Source organism: Sturnira hondurensis, unplaced genomic scaffold, assembly GCF_014824575.4.
Source record: "Sturnira hondurensis isolate 20B ecotype Veracruz unplaced genomic scaffold, ASM1482457v3 Scaffold0004257, whole genome shotgun sequence".
Classification (NCBI taxonomy): Eukaryota; Metazoa; Chordata; class Mammalia; order Chiroptera; family Phyllostomidae; genus Sturnira; species Sturnira hondurensis.
Genome location: NW_028076888.1, coordinates 5,864,442 through 5,881,585, shown reverse-complemented (window position 1 = coordinate 5,881,585; position 17,144 = coordinate 5,864,442). Strand labels below are relative to the sequence as shown.

General features: G+C 50.2%; 1 protein-coding gene across 1 annotated transcript; it reads left to right on the top strand.

The window, feature by feature from the left end:
- The first annotated feature begins 9,559 nt into the window (after positions 1 to 9,559).
- Positions 9,560 to 16,681, top strand: RBP7 (retinol binding protein 7). The gene is made up of 4 exons (XM_037045325.1): positions 9,560 to 9,655; positions 14,044 to 14,222; positions 14,342 to 14,443; positions 16,442 to 16,681. The coding sequence occupies exons 1-4, from the start codon at positions 9,583 to 9,585 to the stop codon at positions 16,490 to 16,492; spliced, it is 405 nt and encodes a 134-aa protein (XP_036901220.1). The 5' UTR covers positions 9,560 to 9,582; the 3' UTR covers positions 16,493 to 16,681.
- Positions 16,682 to 17,144: the final 463 nt, after the last annotated feature.

Here is a 17,144-nt window from a genome sequence, read left to right as displayed (position 1 = left end):
TTACAAAAAAAAACCCAAAACTTTATTTTTTAGAGAGGAGAAGGGTGGGAGAAAGAGAGGGAGAGAAACATCAATGTGTGGTTGCCTTTCATGCACTTTCTACTGAAGACTTGGCCTGCAACCCAGGCATGTGCCCTGACTGGGAATCGAACCAGGGACTCTTTGCTTCACAGTCTGGTGCACAATCTACTGAGCCACACCAGTCAGGACAAAAAAGGGTCTTTTTTCAAACACTTGTTCACTTTATGTCCTTTTGTATGGTCATTAACCAGAGTAGAACTCCCAAAGAATAAAGTCATAGCTTTATATTAAAAATGCAGGCTTGTTATAGGATGGGATACTGGTTAAAATTTTGTGAAAGTTTTACCAATTGGTAAAGCAAAAAGACCAGAAATAGCTTTTTACAGAATAGTTTTATGGTTTATGAAAATTGTTCTGTGATAGAAACAGGACTGAAGTTAAAATTTTAATGAAAATAGGATAATTTACCTTTTGCAATTTGTATTTCATACCTACATCGCTCTAGGTAAAGGAGGTACGACTGCTGAGAAAAAATGCTTAAAATTGTACAATCGTATAATGGGATCCGAACCCACAATTTACAAAAGGAAATTGTTAAATAAAATGGTCAAATGTACACCCTACAGCTCCTGCCATTATTACTAACGCCAATAGGTCAACTCCTTAAAGACAGGAGGGGGGGCAAAGCCTGGCACCCAGTCGTTTTTTTTCTCCATCTGCTAAATGAATGAAAAGTTAGAATCTCAGATCATGGAAATGCGGGTCACTGTCCCTCCTTAGCTTTGTGGAGTTTAAGAGTCAGAGCAGTGCTGGAAAATAGCGAGCTAGAAGTCGATGAAGCCGCCAAAATTTAACTCTGATTTCTTCTCCTAGAAAACTGACTCGTGCATCCGAAGTCTTGCTTGACCTGCAGAAAGGTTTCAGGGCTAGAAATTTCTCTCATACTCTATTGCCCTCTCAGTGCCCACCCCCTGCTCAGTGCCCGCCCCTCAGTGCCTACCCCCTGCTCAGTGCCCACCTATCATTTCCCCTCACTCTGCTCAGTGCCCACTTCTCGGTGCCCACACCCTGCTCAGCCATGAGTATACTGACCTCAGGCCCCACAGGGTAAGGCGGCCTGGGGAGACCCTCTTGGGAGCACTGATGTCAGCGAAGTGGCCCTTCGCCGCACACTTTGGGGATCAACACCTTTCTACATTGAACAAGCTGCTTGGCTGGCTTGGCTTTTTGTCCCAGTACCAAAAATGCTGCTAAGGTCACAGCATAATAGCACAGTTCTGGGTATCCTCAAGGACAGAGCTTCCTCCTTGGGTGATAGAAATTAGAACAATGAACTTCACAGGGGAACGATATTAGTAACTGCTGTGACCTCCATTGAGGAAGAGGAAAGCACGCCATTGTTTGCTCCGTTCCGTGCCGTTTTCATAATTTGCCGTCACAACGTGAGAGTTCAGGAAACGTGTGAAGCTGGTATTTAGCTTGTTCTGTGCTGGTCTTTTCACATGTTGTGCTCCTTTTGCCCTTGCATGGTGTAGTTTAAGCACCGCACACAAGCTTGTAGCAGGTCCTTAACTGGCAGCTCCATCAGCTTCACTCAGTCGAATGTACAGCACGTGGAGAGGGTTTTGTTGGTTTTTTTTTGCTGTTGTTGATCTGTTTGGTGGACAACTGGGAACAGCAGATCTTTTAGACAAGAAGAGTGGGTTCCCTCCACGGTAGGAGGGAACAGCTAGTGTCTGCAGCCCCGGAGAGGGCCCTCCGCGGACCACACTGGCACCTTCATCTGAGATTCCCAACCTCCGGAACTTAGCGCCCCCTAGAGGTCAATGTCAGAAAAGCCTAGACCAGTCTCCTTAGCCAAGGAAATGAAGACAAGGGATAAAAGGGGGTTCTCCTTGGTGGTCAGGGCAGAGAGATTGGACCAAAGCAGTGATGTGGGCTCATCTCTGGGCATCAAGTCAGCTTGCGCTCCTGCCCTGTGAGGAGCTCGCTGCTGGGGTGAAGCAAGCACCCCCAATGCGAGAGCTGTTCTCTTCCACCCCTACCTTTTTTTTTTTTTTTAAGATTTTATTTACTTATCTTTAGAGAGGAAGGGAAGGAGAGAAGGAGAGAAACATCAATGTATGGCTGCCTCTGGTGAGTCCCCCGCCGGGAACCGGCCCGCAACCCAGGCACGTACCCTGACTGGGAATCGAACCGCGATCATGTAGCTCCCAGGCCTGAGCTCAATCCACTGAGCCACACCAGCCAGGGCTCACCCCTACCTTTGAGTCCCTTTTCTGGGTGCACAAGTCACTGTGTTAGGAAACAGGCTCCTTTCACCCTTGTTTCTGGGTGCTACGGATACCTGTTCCCCTGCCGGATACCTGTTCCCCTCCCGTTCTCCTAGTTGTTCCCAAAGGCCCCATGGCACCCACCCCAAGGTGAGGATGCACAGACAGGCCTGTCTCTAACATCTGCCCTGCGTTTACTGGTGGTGTGTTCGAACCCTGTAACGCCAGCACTGAGTGCGTGCTGGGCGCGGGGCACGTGGACCTGGTTTCCTGAACTGGGCACAGTTAGGTGATGGTGTCCAGGGCAGCTCAGGCTGGAGTGAGCAGCTTGTCTGAGCCTGTGCTCAACCCTCCTCACCTTACACGATGCATTACCTTGCAAATAATATTTTAGCCGAATCTTGAAGTTTCCATCCACCCTACGTGGATGAGTAAAAGTAAATAAACTTCCAACAGTACGGTGGTCTGATGATGGTGGCTGGGTGTCCAGTCCGCACAGAAGGACCCAGGTGAACATGCCCAGTGTGAGTGATGCCTTGGAACTAGGGCGGCGGAAGCCCAGGGGGAGCAGGTGTCGTGAGCCATAGTTCACGTGCAGGACAAAGAAAGAGGTGCCCAGCTGCCCGTGCGGCCACCGCACCGCCAGCATGCAGGAACGCCGCCCGAGAGGCCACTGAGGGAGTGTCCTGCCTGGAAGGTGGGTGTTCAGTGCGGGGCCTGTCAGGTGCTTGCAGATGGCATCCCTCGACTCTGTGTCCCTTTCTCTAAAATAATGCAGTGACCTCTGAGGCCCCTTCCAGCTCTGAAATGCTGTCGACCTGATGGAGGGTTGGCTCTCACACTGGCTTCTCACCACTCTGCACAGCTGCCTGTCCCTTCTCTGCTACATGACCAGGGGGCATGTCTTGGGATACTATCATTACATGACGTGCCAAGGGCAGCCACACGGAAGACGGAGACTCTGCTGTGGAGTTGCCTGCAGGTAGGTGGGGAGGAAAACCTACCACATTTTGAGCATCAGCAAGGGGCTCTTCAGAACCACACCGGAAGGCGTCCTAAGCCTGAGCAGGACAGGAAGCCAGGACCTCGCTGTTCCAGGAGCAGCTCTTCCCGTGAACCTGCCAGACCAATGGGCAACGTGACCAAAGATGATGTTTTCAAACATTGAGGAAAATGCAGAACAGGTTACGTAGGCTCGATACCTAGGTTGTGGGTTTGACCTCTGGTCGGAGTGCATGTAGGAGGCAACCAATCCGTGATTCTCTCTTACATGGATGTTTCTCTCCCTCTATTCCTCTCTCCCTAAAATCCATAAACAGATCCTCGGGTAAGGATTAAAGAAAATCATTTGGCCCTATTCAGTCTGCTTCAGAATCTCAAAAAAAAACAACAAACAGCTTTGTGGGAAATAGGTGAGATTTTGGCGACCTCACGAGCATTTTCCCCTCTGCGATGCAGAATAGAGAAGTGAGACCAAGGGGTCCGGTGGTCTTTGTCTGTCCCAGTTTATGGAAGCGCAGTCCCAACTCACCTTTTTCAGGGTGGATTCTCGGGGCCCAGAGTTTCCCTGGACGACCAGGCTGCCCAGTGGTGCAGCTAAAAGTGTCGGTGTTTCCACAGCAGACCCAAGTTTCCAGCCACACTGGTCTCGCCGGAAGGACGGTACTCGTGAAGCGTAAGCATTTCACTTCACATTCGTTCAGGGCCCTCACTCAGCAAGTCAAACGTGCTCAGCAGCGAACCACAGTTAGCTTGTCTCGTGCCCTCCAACAGGTTGGAAAAGGCGAACAATTTGCATAAGGGAATGCGAGGACCTTGATTTTACTGTCTGTGTCAGGATGTTTCCCACGGCAAATAGCAGGAAGTTCAACTCCAAGTGTTTTTAAACAATAAGGACATTTATACCAGAAATAGAGACAGAGGGCAGGCAGGACCCAGGGCCCGTGGGGGCAGTAAATCAACAGCGTCATGAGGACCCCAGTTCCTTTCACCACATTCTGCTGGTCACAGCCTCCTACATCTGGTGCCCCTTGAGTTGTAGGATGGTCACTGGTGACAAGTCTTCCTTGTTTGTGTTCAGAAATGGAGAAAGGCCCGGTTAAAGTCAAGCATCTTTCTCAGCGGCCCCATCAAATTTCTCATATATGTTGTCTGATTCAAATTCCTTTGAACCTACTTGTCCCTAAAATCAATCAGTGGCAAAGGAGACAGGGTTTCTGTGATTGCCTAAGCCTTCAACGACCAGCCCTCATCCCTGGAACTGGGCCAGGCTCCTGCATGGCACTGCTTCCCGGCACTGGGCGGGGCAGGCACAGTTGGCGTGGGGGTCACCACAATGTCCACACCATTCTTTGCTGGACCAGCATCGGGCTCCATCAAGGGACAGAAGAGGGGTTCCCCGACAAGACCCCCTCGTCAGTTCTCACCTGTTACCATCTAGGAGGAGCAGTGTCTATACTCAGTTTGGGACCTCATGCCTATCATGTTATCATTTGCTTTGCTGGTATCAAATGGAAAGAGAGACAGGGCTTGAATTGGGCTGAAGTTCTCCCTTCCTTTCTTTTTCTTCAAAATAAATTAAAATCGTTTATTTATTTATTTTCAGACAGAGGGGAAGGAAGGGAGAAAGGGAGAGAAACATCGTCGGTTGCCCCTTGCACGCCCCCAACCGGAGATTAGGCTGGTAACCCAGGCGTGTGCCCTGACAGGGAATCAAACCTGTGACCTTTCAGTTTTCAGGCTCGCGTTCAATCCACTGAGCCACACCAGCCAGGGTCTCCTTTCTTTTCTCTTCAGAGAAAATTTTGTCCTTGTCTAGAAGGAAGATCTTGGAATTGTAAAGGAGAAAAATGGCTCCTTATCCCATGGTCAAGTCCAATTTATGCTGCTTGAACTGAAACTCAACCCTATCAATACTGGATGGCCCCTGCCCAGGCTGGCACAAATGCTAAAATTGTTATTAGTTATTTCCATTATACCAACCAGCACAAATGCCAAAATCATTATTAGTTATTTCTGTGACTTCCACTTTCAGGCCAAGGTCTAGAACAATAAGATTTTAAGGGTAGGAAGTAAGTATGACTTCTCCATTTCCTGTTTGCCTGGGATTTAAACAGGCTTCATGCTCCAGAAATCTGGTCAGAGTTCATAGTTCTGTGCCCATTAAGTGGCAAGCAATAGCCAAGTCCGGGCTTTGAAAAGAGCCTCTCAGACTCCACCAAAGGAGTCGATGTCTTCTAGTTACGAGAATCAACATTCTCATTCTGAGCAAGGCAAGGCAATGCAATGCAAGGCAAGCGTTTGTTTCCTCAATAAAAATGGCATACCTGCTTTAGAAAAAGTGGTAGCCCTGGCCAGCGTGGCCTCATTGGTTGGGCGTCATGTCACCAAGTGAAGAGTCGCCAGTTCGATTCCCGATCAAGGCACATGCCTGGGTTGTGGCCTTCATCCTCACTCGAGGCATGTTCCAGAGGCAACTGATTGATGTTTCCCTCTCACGTCAATGTTTCTTCCCTCTTTCTCTTTCTCTTCCCCTCTCATTCAAATAAATCGATTAAAAAAGTTGTAGCCGTTCATTTAGCAAACATTCATCGAACCCACGCCAAGTGGCAGGCTCTGGGGGTGCTGTGGTGGCAAAGGAGATGGGCTTGGTCTCCGCCCTTGAAATATGTATGTATATATTTTTTACTAATAAGGTACTCCTCTAAATATCTTTCTTTTTTAAAATATTTTGTTTATTTATCTTTAGAGGAGAAGGAAAGGAGAGAGGAAGAGAAACATCAATGTATGATTGCTTCTTGTGCATCCCCTGCTGGGAACTGGCCCCTGCCAGGAACTGGCCTGCAACCCAGGCATGTGCCGTGACTGGGAGTTGAACCGCGATTGTCTGGTTCACAGACCCGCGCTCAATCTGCTGAGCTACACCAGCCAGGCTTTCTGCCCTTGAAATATTAATGAAAAAGGTAGTCAACAAACAACCCAAAAAAGGTAATTATGGACCAGGTTAATCATGGACCACGTTAATTATGAGGGTAGTGAGCAGAGTTGTGATGCAGGGTAAATGTATATTGGAAGTTCTGAAAGATGCTGTTTTGAGATTTTTGAAGAGATCCAAAGCTTTCTCTGTCCCACATTCTAAACCAACTGGAAACTAAGATGAAAAGAGCGACACATGGAGAACCAAGCCGGCAGCTTCATCACTGATCGAGTCTGGGTTGGGGGTCCTAACTTAGCGTGAGGGTGAAAAAGGCTAGGTGCCCGGGCAGACGGTGTTTGCAAAGGTGGCCGCTCTGAGGGCCCTATCCCACCTGCTATCCCTACAATGTGACATTGGGAGACAAGGTCCCCTCCCTTTGGGCCTGGGCAGGTCTATGATTCTGGTAGAAGTGATGCCACGTGACTTCTGGGACTAGGTCAGAAAAGATGGTACGGCATCTCCTGGTGCTCCTGGGATACGCCTCTCAGGGCCCAGCCAGCCGCTCATGCTGCGAGGGAGCCCAGCAGCCCACGTTGAGGCTCATGTGAAAAGGAACCTGGCCCCCTGCCCACCAGCCTGGCTGGGCACCCAGCTAAGGGACAGCCAGCACCAGTGTACCAGCCGGGAGACTGAGGCACTGGGAAGTGACTTCTCCAGCCCTTCAAACTGGAGTCACGTTACCCCAGCTGAAACCTCGTGCGGCCGAGATGAGCTGTCTCCTGTGAGCCCTCCCCACGTCACGGAGTTGTGAGCAGATGAATGGTCTTCGTTATTTTTTATCCACTACATTGGGGTGGAGGGCAATAGTAACTTAGACACCCATTCCCCTCATCTAGACTTTGGAGCAGCCTGCTGGAGGGAAAGGCCAGGTGTGTGAGACAGACACACCGTCACATTCATGTTGAAAGGGGAGAAGAAGGAAAAAAAAGAAATGCCCTGTGTTTAGAATTTTTGATAGGTTCACTGCCAGGTTGATAAAAGTGGATCAATGGCAAGCAACTCATTCGGGTTTTCCTGGAACTGTTGCAGTTTCAGCAGCGGAATTCCTGAGCACTCCTTCCCCCTCAGGGAGACCAGGGTGGTGGTCGCCCTGGTTGCCCTCCACCACGTAGTAGCTCATCCCACCTCCATGAGGGGGAAGTGAGCATTTGGAGAGGGGCCAGGGTATTCAGGGAACGCCCCTCTCTGTGGGGAGCATTATTAGAAAAGATCGTACCCCCAATGGTGACTTTGCAACGGCATGCCAAAGGAGCCAACTGTGCAAAAACCAGGAGAAAAACATCCCAGGAAGAGGGAGGGCCATGTATAGACCCCCCAAAAGGACAGGGTTTGACCTCTGCACAGAACCACGGCCACGGCCAAACTGGTGTGAGTGGAGGTCCTGAGTCAGAAGGTAGCACTGCTGTGGGTGAAGAATCCAGAAGCCAAATCAGAAATGGCTTTCTGAACCACGGCAGAGTGCGAATTTCCATTTAAGAAAAATGGGCCCCGGCTGGGGTGGCTCATTTGATTGGGCATCATCTCACCAACTGAAAGGCCACTGGATCGATGCCCAGTTGTGGCACGTGCCTGGGTTGTGGGTTCAGTCCCCAGCCGGGCACATATGAAAGGCAACCAACTGATGTTTCTCCCCTCTCTTTCTTCCTCTCTTCCCCTCTCTCAAAAAACACAAAAATAAAAATCATGCCTTGACTCATGTGGCTCAGTTGGTTGGGTGTTGTCCTGCAGAGCAAAAGGTCCCCAGTTTGATTACCTGTCAGGGACATGCCTGGGTTGCCAGCCTCACGCCCAGCTGGGGCGCTTATGAGAAGCCACCAATTGATGTTTTTCTCTTGCATCGGCATTTCTCTCCCTCTCTCCCTCCCTTCCCCTCTCTAAAGATAAATATATAAAATCTTAAAAAAAAAAAAGAAAAATGGGACAACACTGAAGGGTTTCAAGCAGGGAAGTGATAAGATCTGAATTACGTTGCTCAGAAACTGCCCTGGCTGCAGCGTGGAGAATGGTTTGGTGAGATCAAAGCTGAAGCAGCAAGTCCAGGGAGGAGGCGAGATGGGACGGACGAGGCTTGGGTTGGGATGGTAGGACTGACAAATCTTGTTGGTGGATTGGAAACAGGTGAGCAGAGAAGGGAGCCATCCATCCCACCCTCTGGGTTTTGGCTTGAGCAACCAGGCAACTAATGGTGCAGTTGGGAGCAATGAGGGAAGGGGGAGAATACTTTTGTTTCATGCTTTCTGTCTTGGATGTGTTCAGTTTGAGACACCTTTAAGACATCCAAGTGGAGACATCAGGTAGGCAGTAAGAGCCAGCACATGAGTTCAGGAGTCAGGCTGCCTGGGTTTGAATCCAGACTCTTCCACCCACTGTATTACCTTCAGCAAGTTACTTAACCTTCCCCTTGTCTTTTTGTCTTGGTCAAATGGAGATAATAAAGTAGCTATTGGAGAAGTAGGATTTTGTGCCAAATGATAATATGCACAGTACTCATTCATTACATGTTGGCTGTTAATATATTTGAGTCTAGAGCTCATGAGAGGGGTCAGAAATGAATACATACATCTCAGGGGTGGCTTATACATTGACAAATAGTGTTTGTGGCTAATGTTTCAAGTTGGCCCATATTCTCCTTCTCTTTTGCCTTTCTCTCTACTGTCCAGACTAAACCTAGACATGAGAGCCCCCAGGCTCCCTCGCAGTTGGAAGTGGCAAAGGACACAGCTTTGGCTCATGAGTGTAAAGAAAAATCTGAAGTGACAGTGGTGGGTGGGTTCCCACCTTGAACGAGGATGTCCGGGCTGCAGACCCAGCGGCGAGCTGGTGACAGTGAGGTAAGGCCAGAGAATCACAGAGACACCACTTCCATAAGGTGGAGTTGCCAAATCATGACCAGCAACCCCTCAGCCCAGGACTGCTTGAGAGATAAGAAAAACAACCCTGTATTTACTGAGATCACCGGAATTGGGTTTATTAATACATTGCAGCAGACACAGCAGTGAATGCCCTGAGTTTGAAGGCAATTCCTTGGTCCTTAGAGTGCAGGCGGAGAAAAAGAGTGTGGCCCCCAACTTACTTAGCCTGGGTCCGCACATGTTTGCAGCCAGAGGAGGAGGCAGCCCCAAGGAGAACAGGAGCGTCCCAGGACCAAGCGAAGGAAGCCAGGAGGGAATGGGCTTCTCCATCCGAGTGTCCGGTGTGCCCCCGATGCTCCGCCCCTTGCGGGCCCGCCCCGGTCCGCATCCCGGGCCCCGCCTCCCGGGCCCCGGCACTTAGGGTCGAGCGAGCGCGCCCCCTAGTCGCCCCAGCCTCACCATGCCCGTCGACCTCAGCGGCACCTGGAACCTCCTCACCAGCGACAACTTTGAGGGCTACATGCTGGCCCTAGGTAGGAGGAGGGGCGGCGGAGGGGTCGGGGCGAAGTCTTGTCAGTCGATTTCCCGGGCAGCCAGGTCCCTGTCTCTCCTTTCGCGTCCGTTTGTCCCTTCGCGCCTCCGTCCGCCGGTCCCCCAGTCTGTTCTGCGCGCCCCCTCCACCTGTCCATCCACTCAGTCCCCAGTTGCCCCTTCCCCGTGCTGCTGTCTCCCCTGTCCACTAGTCCTCTGTCCACTCGTCGATCCACCACGCCAGTCTGTCTGCCTGTCCATGTGTCCATCCGTCTGTTCTCTATCCTTCCATCTCCACCAACTCCCGGTCTCCTCGCCGGTCCCAGGGTCCCCCTGACCTTACCTCGCCCCCCACCCCGGCCTCCTCTAGTCCCCCCATAGACCGTCCCCCCACTGGCCCGGCAGCTCCAGAGTGGATTTTAACGGGGGGGGGGGGGGCTGCTGGCGTGGGATGCCTCGCAGGAGGACTCAGGGACACGGAGGGGCTTCGGGAGGGGCTTCGGCCACATGCGGGGGCGCCCCGGCAGAAGCCCCTTCACGGGGCGGGGGGGAGGGGATGTTGGCCCGCAGCCCCCTTCAACGCGGGGTTCTGGGCAGCCGCCCCCATCCCTTGAGCCCACAGGCGCCAGCAGGGAGGTCCCGGCCGGCAGCACCGGCGTCCCGGGGCGCTTCTCCCGGAGCCCCCAGACCCTGTCCAGCGCCCCGAGGTGATTCCAGCCCGGGTTTGAAATCTTTCGTTCCTGAGTCCAGTTCTTCCCTGGAGGACTTCGGGGGAGTCAAGAAACCCTTAGAGGCCACGTCCCCCTCCTCGCAGCTCTAGCCCGGAGTGGGGTTGGCTGGTGCCTGGAAGGGTCGCTTCTGCCTCTGCTGCCCGGCTGCCCGGCTGCCCCGAGCGCTTAGGGGGCCGAGGGACCACCGAGTCAGGCCGGCGGTGTGGGGGCGGCCCTGACAGGAGAAGCCGTCCTTCCTGACGGGTCCCCGGGTTGTCCCGTCCTTAGTCTCATTCTCTAGACTCGGTGGGTCTGAGCTCCTACTTTGTGCCGTATGCTTTCCACTAAACGGCGCCAACAGTGGCACTTTCGACAGATGGGCCAGAGCTGCGCGGGCTATGGGGGCCTGGGCACCACTCCAGCTCCGCCTCTTTTGATCTGACACGGGGCCTCGGTTTCCCCATCTGTAAGTTAAGACGGGAGTGCGATTTTTTACTGTGATAAAATATGTATAACATAAAACTGGTCATTTTTACCATTTTGAGGTGTACAGTTCTGTGGCCCGGGTGTGTTTTTAAGGTCTCTGAGCCTGTGGTAGGATTCTTCCCCCTCCCTTTCTCCCACTGAGTAGCGAAGTCCTGGACTTCTCAGGCGAAATCTGATTTATATTGGCATGAAACCTTGTAGGGAAGAAAAAAATGTCCCCTCTGCCCATCTGTTTCTTTGCCTGGGGCCCTGTAAATCAGACCAGCAAAGGTCAGATTAACAAGAGACAGACAAACAGAAGCTTGACACACGCACCCTGCACACACTCAGGAGTACTCAGCGGTGAGGACTGCCAAGGAGCGCTCAGAACTTGAGCTTCTACAGCCTTTAGCAAAGGGCAATGATTTTGTAGAGAAGCGACAAGACAAAAGGACTTTCCATTTCCAGGGTGACAAATAAGAGAAAAGTTAATCTATGGGAAAAGTAATGGATAATAAGGGCTCGATTATGTAGATTCTTCTGGTGTCCTTTCCAGGCTGATAAGACTCTTGTCTATAATCATCTCACTCTGTCCCTCCGGTCCAGAGGGGAGGGGGAGAGCGGGAGAGAGACCGTCCCATGAAATGTGTGTCCCGCAAGCTGGACCAGGCTGGAAAGAGGCCACTTTCCGCAGCCCCCCAAGAGACTGTCTGCGGGGTAACCGATATTCATCCTGACATAAACCAGACCCCCCTCCCATGCCCTCTGGAACCTGTGTGGTCCTGACCAGGTCCTGGTCCTTGTGACCATCCCCACCTTTACCCTACACGATATTTCAGCACTTGCCAAGATTTCGTTTTGTGGCTGCCTAAGACATGCTTTGTATGTGAGTTCCCCTTAATAAATTCTACTAATTATCAGACTGGAGTGGCTAGCCTACTTTTTCCATCTCGCCGGCCCTCGGCTTACGGAGGTAGATTCACTAGGCCAAGGTGCTGTGTTTTAAGGTGCCGTGTCCTGAACCCTACCAGGGATGTGGTTTCTATTTGGGATAATGAAAGAGCTCTGGAAATGAATAATGTTGATGGTTGGATAACATCATGACTGTACAAAGCCACTGAATTGTATGCTTAAAAATGGGTGAAATGGTAAAATTTGTGTATTTTAAGACAATAAAAAATCACCAAAAGAAAGAATTACAAGGAGACTTTGGTAGAAAATGTACAATAAACCCTATTTTTATTTTAAAAAATGAAGGCTCCTTTTAATTTCAGTTGTTTGAATTAAGCACATCTTGTGAGTTAGCATTCTCTCCTATCTGAGCTATGTCTTATGACTTTACACAGTGAACTAAAACGTGTTTTTTTTCTAAACACACAGGTTTATATTTCAGGGGAATAAAGATAGCTCCTGTAATAAAAACTAGAGCATCCTTATCTTGTTCATTGGATGGAAGGAAGATACAACCGGGCAATCTGTCCCTTTAAGCTGAAAACAGAATTTGAAGTCTTTGTCCCAGTTAAATATTTCAGTTCACCAAGTGCTTGGTGAATTATTCAATGTCTTACATTCAGATTCTTTTTAAAATCAGCGCATGGCATATAGAAGGATTTATGGCACAGAAATCAAATAATCGAAGTGTCCTTGGGTTCAAGAAGATTGTTTTCAGTTTTTATTTGGCGGGAGCCAATTCTCTTCTACTTTTTCTTTTAATGTTGTTTAATTACAGTTGTCCCCATTACTCTCCCCTGCCCTACCCACCCCCCACCTCCTACTTTCAAGCTTCACCCCCCTCCCCATTGTCCTTGCCTATGGGTCCTTTATACATGTTCTTGGACTTGACCCTTCCTCTTCTTTCCCCCGTCACCCCCCTCCATCCTCCCCTCTGGTCTCTGTGAGCTTGTTCTTTATTTTCTTGTCTCTGGTTCTATTTTGCTTGCTCCTTTGTTTTGTTGATTAGGTTCCACTTACAGGTGAGATCACATGGTATTTGTCTTTTACTGCCTGTCTTATTTCACTTAGCATAGTACTCTCCAGTTCCATCCATGCTGTCATGAAAGGTAGGAGCTCCTTCTTTCTTGGCTGCTGCGTAGTATTCCATTGTGTAAATGTACCACAGCTTTTTGATCCACTCATTTACAATTCTCTTCTGAAAGGGAGATTTAGCCCTGCCTGATGTAGCTCAGTGGATTGAGTGCCAGCCTGCAAACCAAAGGGTCACTGATTTGATTCCCAGTCAGGGCACATGCCTGGGTTGCAGGCCAGGTGCCCAGAAGGGGGCGCAGGAGAGGCAACCACACATTGATATCTCTCTTCCTCTTTCTTCTTCCTTTCCCCTACGTCTAGAAATAAATAAATTAAATCCTTATAAAAAAGGGAGATATGATTACTCCATCTTATTGCTGAACGACAGGGAGAGAGCATTGACAACCTCTAGCCACACAATGTGCTCACAGCTAATAAATGAGCAGTGGGATTCAAATTCACTTTCTGCACTAAAACCCTGGTCTTCTCAGTATTCCATGGCTTTGTGTAGGACTCTTTTTTAAAGCTTATTCAAGATTCCTAAATGATTACAGCAGTTTTTGAGTTTTTCCCCCCAATGGTTGTCCAGAAACTGTTACATTCTGTCTTTATCTGAAGGGTAAATACCTAAAGCAGAAAAAGGCAGAGTTGCTGTCATTGTGGCTGGGTTAGGGGCCTGAGCCGCGTTCCCTTGGCTCTCCTGTCCCCTTGTCAGCCTCTGGTGGGGATTCTGAGAATGGCTCCGGCCATATCCGGCTTCAAATCCGTCCCCTGTGGCACACAGCTGCCTAATGAGACTTCTCTGAGAGCTGTTGAACCATTTTTTAAATTTGTTTATTTATTTTTAGAGAGACTGGAATGGAGGGAGAAAAAGCGGGGGAGAAACATCAGCCCTCAACCCAGGCATGTGCCCTGCCTGGGAATTGAACCTGTGACCTTTCGGTGAGCAGGCCAGCACTCAATCCACAGAGCCACACCAGCCAGGGCAGCTGTCGAACCTTTTTAATCAGCCTCTGGATGGAGGTTTGCCGAGATCTTTCCCTATAGATCCTATTATGGTGACAGATGATGGTGACAATGCAAAAGAAATACTAGCAATCAAATCCAACGCTTTTGAGGGTAGTTGCCATGTCCTTTGCTTTTGCATCTCAGACGAAAGTTAAGATTTCTTCTTCTTCTTCTTGTTTAAGGAATTGACTTTGCCACTCGTAAGATAGCCAAGATGCTGAAGCCACAGAAAGTGATTGAGCAAAATGGGGATTCTTTCACCATCCACACGTACAGCAGCCTAAGGAACTACCTTGTTCAATTTAAAGTTGGAGAGGAATTTGATGAAGATAACAAAGGCCTGGATAACAGAAAGTGCAAGGTAAAAGTTGAAGTAATAACAGGAGCTCTTCACTGGGCAAGTTCATTGGCACTCTACTTAGTAGTAGTAGCCAAGGATCCTGCTAGAACAAACTGAGGTTTCTCCCTTCCATCACGCAGAGCTTGGTCACCTGGGACAATGACAGACTCACCTGTGTCCAGAAGGGGGAAAAGAAGAACAGAGGCTGGACCCATTGGATTGAAGGCGACAAGCTCCACCTGGTACTTGCCACGTTGTTCGTATTTTTAGTGAGGTGACATAATATTGAGAAAATGTTAACTAGGAAGCCATGGCCAGCAATTCCATCATTCCCACCCTTTCTACTTGGTGTGTTATCTTCCAGTCTCCGTCAGCATATTCTGCCTTTCCTTTTCATGTAAAAGCATATTCCAGGTTCCTGGGTAATTTTCCTGTTGAAGTTATTACATATTAATTGAATATATATAATAAGGTAGCACACTGGCCATGTGATACTCCACTGGGTTTTGTTACGGGTGTCCAGGAGTGTTGTATTTCAGGGTGTTTTCCGCTGTTGCTTGAATTCCTGCACGTGGAGCTTTCCCCTCCGTGGTCTTACTCCCTTGGGAAGAATTCCCAGAGGGGGTCACTGTGGCCTGAGGCCAGACAGCATTGCCTCCTGCTACTTTGTTGCTTTACTCACTTCTAAAAGGGGGTGCCAAAGTCCCATGCCCCCGTGAGCCCTTCATGAATATGCAAAGTACAGCTCAACCTAATGCCATATTTCTAAATATAATCTTGAAGGTATAATATTGTACGTCAGGCTTAATGGTAGCTTTTTCAATGAGAATTCCTTCCTGCCATGTATGCAATGGTGCTTACATTTTTCAAGTGACAATTTTGTGCCCAGTGACTCTGGTAGGTCCTCTGAGGGGATCCTCTCCCTTAGTCGTCAAGGCAGACCCGTGAAAGGGATACTGTTTCCCCATTTACAGATCAAGGGACTGAGGCATAGCGACTCCCCGAGGCCGAACGGGGGAGCCTCGCATCTGGGTCTGACCAGAATGTGAGCTTCCACTCCATGCCTTGCTCGCACGTGGGGCATCTGGGTGAAGCCCGAGCGAACAAAACCAGAGCGCTAATCTTAAAGTTGGGAACAGCCTTTGGGCGTCTGGGGAGGCTTTGATCGCAAAGGCGCTGAAGACATTTCGATTCGGGGTCCACAAAGCTCACAATCTTCAGACAATAAAAATGAAGTAGGAAACAGGCCTTCACAAAAACGGAATCCGGCATCACAGAGGAAACACAAATACGTTCGAGATTCGGGTTAGTTGGCTGTAAAGGAGTAACGTTCAGATTGCATGAACCCTTGGGCATTCCCCGGAGCTCTGCCCGAGCAGACCCTTGCTTGGAGGGTACTCACAAATATTTGGCCTTTGTACCCAGTTCTTAAAACCCTTGAAATTTCTAGGGCAACACGGGTGTCTTCTGTATGCTAATGAGATGGCTGGTGAATGGGGACCCCCTAGAATGGGGGGTGGGGGCCAATCACCAGACGATCAAGGCATGACAATAGGGTCTGAACTTTCAGTCTGGCTCCCAACCTCCAGGAAGAGGAGAGAGGCTGAAGACTGAGTTATTCACCAATAGCAAATGATCAATTGTGCCTATGTAGTGAAACCTCCGTAAAACCCCCTAAATGAAGGGGTTCAAAGAGCTGCGGGGTTGGTGGAAACACTGAGGTGCTAGGAAGGTGGAACTCCTGGAAAGGGCAGGGGCGCTCCACATACCACCCCACCCCTGGCCCCCCACCCTGTACCTTCTTGCATCTGCTCCACTGGGCTGTTCATGAGGTATAGTCTTTATAAAACACCTGTGCACGTATTTGAAGTGTGCTTCTGAGTTCTATGAGCCATTGTGGCAAATGATTGAGCTTGAAGAGGGAGCCATGGGAACCCCAATTTATCACTGGTTGGTCAGAAGTCGAGGTGGCCTGGGACCTGCAATTGTCATCTGAGGGTGGGTGGGGGGCAGGGAGGCCCTAACCTGTGGGCTCTACGTTCACTCTGGGCTGTTAGTGTCAGAACCGAGTTGACTTAACTGGACACCGGTTGCTGTCAAAGTTGGAGGAGGGGGTTGGAAAGGATAGCACAGGTCTGGCGTCAGGAAGAACCCCCCCCCCACATTTGGTGTCAGAGGGTTTCGAATAATAATAGGCCTCGTGCCAAGTCATCTTCTCCTCCCCTCCCTCCCGGCCCTAGGAGATGTTCTGCGAGGGCCAGGTGTGCAAGCAAACCTTCCAGAGAGCCTGATCCGGGGCAACCCAGAGCCGCGCGGGCTGCAGCTGGACGCCGGGGTAGATTCTAGAATGAGCAGGTGTTGATCTGCCCGGACTCGGTGATGGGCCTTGTGGCCGGAGAGCGGCCACGCAGCCTGGGCCAGAGACCCCCTGCATTGTGGGAAAACTGCTCCGCTTCAATAAACCTGTCCAACGCCTCTGACTTTTTCCTCTCCGTGTTAGCATGTTCCACTATTCGAAGGAATATTTGGTCTGTGGGGGACACACCAGTGAATAAGACGCAATTCCTGCCTTCAAGGTCTGGTGAGGCCATGGATGAAAGAGCCTTCTGAACAGTGGAGTTAAGGAGAGGCAGTGGTGGGAGGGGCAGACTTGACCTTGAGGCACGGGCAAGTGGTGGCAGGGGCCTGGGGTCGTAGAGGGTCTTCAGCTCAGCCCTGAAGCGTAGCTGAGTAGGAAGCATTGGGAAGCAGTGTAGGTGAAAGGCTGGGGGTAAGTTGGAGGGGGTGTGAAGAGCTGGAGATTGCTTTAGCTGGATCACGGGTGTATGTGGGTGGGTGGGTGGGTGGGTGGGTGGGGAGAGGTGACAGAGGAGACTGGAATGACAGGCAGGGGCATGACCGTGAAGCTTGAATGCCAGAGTTAAGAGGTAAGATTTTGCCCCC